The sequence below is a fragment of the Diabrotica virgifera genome, chromosome 9 (genome assembly GCF_917563875.1).
Source record: "Diabrotica virgifera virgifera chromosome 9, PGI_DIABVI_V3a".
Lineage (NCBI taxonomy): Eukaryota > Metazoa > Arthropoda > Insecta > Coleoptera > Chrysomelidae > Diabrotica > Diabrotica virgifera.
The window spans coordinates 202096803-202102802 of NC_065451.1; the positions used below are offsets into that span (position 1 = coordinate 202096803).

General features: G+C 31.2%; 1 protein-coding gene across 1 annotated transcript; it reads left to right on the forward strand.

The window, feature by feature from the left end:
* Positions 1–4108: 4108 nt before the first annotated feature.
* LOC126891610 (uncharacterized) lies at positions 4109–5698 on the forward strand. Its single transcript, XM_050660792.1, has 2 exons — positions 4109–5483; positions 5589–5698. Exons 1-2 carry the CDS (start codon positions 4109–4111, stop codon positions 5696–5698), a joined length of 1485 nt encoding a protein of 494 aa, XP_050516749.1.
* Positions 5699–6000: the final 302 nt, after the last annotated feature.

Consider the following 6000-nt stretch of genomic DNA (forward strand, 5'->3'; position numbering starts at 1 on the left):
ACACATATGCTTTATTGATCTGAAAAAAGCTTTTGATAGAATAAGAAGGGAAGATATATGGAAATGTTTAAAGAAAAATGGAATAGAAAAGGATATGATAGAAATAATTAAAGCCTTATATAAAAATAATAAAATAAAAATAAGGACTCACAATCAAGAATCTGATGAATTCCAGGCAAAGATAGGACTAAAACAAGGCTGTGTACTAAGTCCATTACTTTTCTCAATGGTACTAGATGACGCAATAAAGCAATGCAAGGAGAAATCTAAAGACATGATATTGGGAAAATGGAAAATGAACAATGTGCAAATACAAGAATTACTATTTGCAGATGATATAGTATTGTTAGCTGACACGGAAGAGAAACTGCAACAAATAATAAACACTTATATAAAAGAACTAAGAAAAATGAACATGGAAATAAACACAGATAAAAGTAAAACAATGGTTATGGCAACTACAAAAAAAGTGATAAAAATTAAGGTAGAAGGACAAGTTTTGGAACAAGTAAACAGCTACAACTACTTAGGTACAATTATTGAAGAAGATGGTAAAATAGACAAAGAAATAAACAATAAAATAGGAAAAGCAGGGACAATTTATAATACATTAAGAAATACGTTCTTTGGAAAGAAAGAGGTACCCAAAGAAGTCAAAACACAAGTGTACCAAAAAGTGGTTCGACCATCAATCGTCTATGGGAGTGAGTCGTGGACGCTAACAAAGAACAACAAAAGAAAAATCAAAGCTACAGAGATGAGATTCTTGAGAAAAATAGAAGGGGTCACACGAAGAGACAAAATAAGAAACGACACAATAACTCAAGCTCTAAAGATAAAACCCATAGAGACAATTATAGGGGAACGACAGTTAGGATGGTTGGGCCACATCCACAGACTAAACGACACAAGAATAACGAAAAAAGTATATGAAGTCAGAGTACAAGGGAAAAATAAAGTAGGTCGCCCAAGAATGAGATGGGAAGAACAAGTTAGACAAGAAGCAGAGAAGAGAGGACTGCAATGGAGTATGGCAAAACAATTGGCTCAAAATAGAACAGCATGGAAAAGAAGTATCAAAGAAGCACCACAAGATTAAAACATATGGACAGAAAAATGGGTCAAATAAGTAATTTATATTTATTAAAATTGTATTGTTAAAATAAAAGTTTTGTATAATTATTAAAATGTATTGAAATGTAGATATTGAACTAGTTGTAAACAGCCCAACACCGAAAGGTACGAATGGGCTTAACTGATTAAATAAATAAATAAAATAAAATTCTTAAATCGTGTTTGTCTGACAGATACTTCCAAGTTAAATACGAAGGGATCCTATCCAGCTACATCCAAATAAAATCCGGAGTACCTCAAGGCAGTGTACTTGGCCTATTCTTCTTTTCTTCTTCTACGGCACTACAGTCTAAATTGAGCCTTGTCTTCCCTTATTTTTTGCCTCCACCTTGTTTGTCTGTGGCTGCTCTTCTCAGGAACTGCTCAGGAAATACACTGAGACATCAAAAGATGAGTGAAGATATCAGAAGACAATGTAACGTACAGTGTATAAACGAATGGACACTGAATAGAAAAAATAATGGAACAACCACATAACTAGAATGGGGGAGACACTTGTGGTCAAAATAGCACGAGATAAATCACCAATCGGTAGAAGTATCGGCCGACCGCGCAAAAGATTTGAGTGACAACCTTCCATAGAGGTATCAATCCGCCAATGAACCAGCAGAATTGCTTATAAAGAGGAAGAAGAAGAAAACTTTTATGCCGAAATATATGGGAGAGGGCAAAATGGACTCTGTTTGCCTGCATTATTCTCTTACGTATTTCTCCATCTTCTGATTTCTGATCCGTTGGCATATATTTCTACTCGGTATGTAAACTTTCCAACCGTTTCAATGTCATCTTCTTGTACTTATAATGTTTTGTCGGACTATATTTCTTCTCGTCTGTATCATTATTTTTGCTTTTCTCTGTGACCTAGCCCTTTTGTTTGTGTTTTTAACTCTGCGTATGTTTCCTGTGCTCCTGTTGATGTTCTATTGATAATATATCATCGGCATAGGCGGGCAGTTGAATCGTTAGGTTGGTCACACACAAGCATTTGAGAACACACACTGGAGAAAAACCATACAGGTGTGAAACTTGCTTAAAACGGTTTTTTACTACAAGTTATTTGAAAAAACATTTGAGAACCCCACTAGAGCAAAACCTCATACTTGTAAAACCGGTCAGTAAAGGAACATGTTTTTAAATTTTCGCCCAAATCACTCAACCATAGAACAGTGTGGTTACTGAACCATACAACAGATTAGTCAACAGAATAAAAGAGAGCCTAGAAGGGAAACAAATCTGTTTATCAGCATTCTTTGATATACAGCAGCTGATATACAGCAAGCATTTGATATAGTGTGACTCGAGGGCCTTCTCCTCAAAATATACATAATATTTATGATATTATAGAGTAATTTCCACATATTATACTGAATTTGCTCAGCCGAGATTCATTTTGACACATTCGGAATAGGAAACACAACACAAAAATTCCTACCTGCTCAAATCAACATAATCTTTCATTAAAAAAGAGAAATAATTGGAAATAGTGGGAGTGTATACTAAACTCAGCAAATTTTATGAAATTTATTTCTAAAAAATATTTTTATTTTGTATAATAAATAATTTTCTCATTTGTTATCAATACATTATAATGGTGTAAATAAATAATTATTAATTGGCGTAAGGTTTATGTTATTTGTGTCTTATGTTATTTATATTTATCTATTAATAATATATTGGCTATGAGTATATGGTCATGGTCACTCGTTGTGAATAGTCGTGTATATGAGTGCTCCCGAAATTTTTAAAATAAGTAGTAATTCGTTTCAGTAATAAAGTTCTCATCTTTGTTGAGTGGTGACAACTGATGTTGCAGTACTTACTGAAGGTCCAAGTAAGTTAGAAATATACTAATTAATAGAGAAATTTGAGCAATTACAGTAATACAGTGTATTGGTGAATATTAAATTAATAACTGCTAAAGGGATCCATACACGTATAATGGCAACAAAAACTAGAAGCGGAATCTTATCAAGTGGTGCTTCTTTGGACGAAAACAGTTTAGAAGTCATAATATCAAAAGTATGTCAAAAGTTTATGACAAAACTGGACCAGAATTTAGATAATTTGGAGAAAAAATTTGATGATTTGGAGAAAAAATTTGATGCAGTTCAGGATACACTTAATGATGTATCACAACAAATATTAAATATGAAAACAAACATAGAAACACACACAACAGAAATTAGCAACATAGCAAAAACAATTGATGACATAGAGGCACTTCAAAAGAAAAGGACCCTGCGTTTTGATGGCATTAATGAAACTAATAATGAAAATTTGATGTCCGTTGTCATAAATATTATAAACAACACATTGAAAATAAAATGCAATTCCAGCGAAATTTCTAATTTATACAGACAAGGTAAATTAAACTTGCAAACTAATAAATCGAGAACAGTGGTGGTAGACTTTAGTTCTTATTTGAAGGAAAATGAAATTCTAAGTGCTAGAAAACAATTAAGAGAAACAAAAATATTTGTGAATGAAGATCTAACGAAACATAGGTATTCATTATTGAAGAAGGCAAGGAGTAAGTTCGGGAAGACTGAGGCATGGAGTTACGATGGTAGAGTATTTATAAAGAAGAATGATGAAATTAAAGTGATTACTTGCGAATCGGATCTTGACAATTAACGTGTGTGGGCTACTTTATACTCAAAGTTTCTGTAATGTGTATATTAGTGACTGATAAGTTTTTGTTGATAGTAATTTAGATATATTAATTCGGAACTTAAATTCGTTGATTTTGGTTTGTAGTGTATAAGAGGATAAAAATATTGATGTTGTTAATGAGTTACTTATAGAAAAACTGGATGTTTTAAATTATTTCAATTATTGTTTTAAGTTATTTGGTTTGTCAAAAATTTATGAAAAGAATTTACTACGGTATAGTAGAAATAAAATAGGTGTAAAAAAAAATATATTAAATAATAAATATATGATTAGGATTTGATATCAGGGGACAACTCAATTCATGACAGGGATTCACATAAACCTTCAGAATTGTAGGGGACTGAACACGAAAACTGCGGAATTCTATAAAAATTGCTTGGAAGGTAATTATGATGTAGTAGTAGCTGTAGAAACATGGCTTCGGGAGGATATGGTTGATGGAGAACTAATTGATATAAATGTATTTAACTTATTGAGATCTGACAGAAACCAGGAGATTTCTGGCAAAACTAAGGGAGGAGGAGTATTAATGGTAATAAACAAGGAGCATAAGATTTTAAAAGTAACACAACATTGTTTATCTTTTGAAATTTTGGTTGCGGATTTAAAAATTAATAGCAAATTAAGTATAAAATTAATTGGAGTGTATATTCCACCAGATTGTAAATTACATGACTATGCGAATTGCTTCGAATTGTTACAAACACGTATTACTGATATTAATAACACGTTTATTTTTGGCGACTTCAATATTGCAGAAATTAAAGGAACCGAAAATCTAGATTTTACTAATGGAAGTGCTAAGTTTAAAAGTATGATTGAGTTTTTAAATTTTAATTCATTTTTGCTTTATAACAATGTAAAAAACTGGCAGGGCAAAACTTTATATCAAGTAGTAGCATCTGCAGATAATATAAATAGTTGTAAGGTATGTCAAGAGCAGTTACCGTTAGTAAAGGAAGATAGATTACATCCATCTCTGGAAATTCAACTTTCATTTACAGTATCAAGTTTTAGACAAACAGATAAGTTAGTTGGTAATAGATTTAATTTTAAAAAAGCAAATTTTGATTTGATGTGTGATTTGATGAGAAATATGACGTGGGAAGCTGTAACAGAGGAAATAGAGGTAGATAAAGCTCTAGATATCTTTTACTCAAAAGTACTTAATATATTTGAAGGATCTGTACCACAATATAATATTTACAAGAATTATTCTAATTTTCCGAAATGGTTTACGCCTGATATCAAAAAGTTGCTCAAACAAAAAAATAATTTTAGAAAGTTAAGACATGTTTCAATTTATTTTAACAATCAATTTATAGAGACCAGAAAAAAACTGAAATCATTAATTAACATAGAGCACAGGAAATATATACGGAAAATTGAGGAAAATATAGAAAATGAGTTTAACAATTTCTGGAATTTCATTAATAATAAGAATTCTAAGTCTAATCAAACAGAAATATTTTATTTTGGGGGTAAAGAAATAAATCAGAGTGATACTGCTAATGAGTTTGCGAAATATTTTGAATCTGTTTATTCTACCGACATTTCTAGCTATAACACTAATTTTACAAATATTATTAGTAATAACAATGTTTTGAATTTACCATCAATAACAAGCGTAGATTATGATAATGCAGTCAAAAAGCTGAAACCAAAGAAAGCTGCCGGTATAGATGGCATCCCCCCGTATATTTTAAAGGCATGCCAAGAGTGGTTAAAGTTACCATTATTACATATTTTTACTCTAATAATAACTTATTCAAAATTTCCAGAAAAATGGAAACTATCTTCAATTACTCCAATATTTAAGGCGGGTAACAAAAGAGATATTGAAAATTATAGAGGAGTCGCTATTATGTGTGCTCCATCAAAAATTTTCTAACAAATATTGCATGCTCATGTATATAATCACGTCAAAAATAGTATTAATGATCATCAACATGGTTTTATGTCGGGTAGCTCGATAAACACAAGTTTTATTTCATTCACCGAGTCTGCAAACAATGCGTTAGAAAAACAATTGCAATTGGATGTAGTGTATACGGATTTCGAAAAAGCCTTTGATAAAGTAAAACACGATGTTCTTTTAAGAAAGTTATGTAATTTTGGCTTATCTGATAATCTAATAAAGTTATTTAAAAGTTATTTGCAGAATAGGAGTTTTGTTGTAAAACACAATGGAAA

Excerpts from the sequence above, each read along its gene's own strand:
- LOC126891610 (XM_050660792.1), top strand. The coding sequence starts at position 4,109 with ATGACAGGGATTCACATAAACCTTCAGAATTGTAGGGGACTGAACACG. Across the intron at positions 5,484-5,588 it reads GAAACCAAAGAAAGCTGCCG|AAAAATGGAAACTATCTTCA; the intron begins GTATAGATGGCA and ends CAAAATTTCCAG.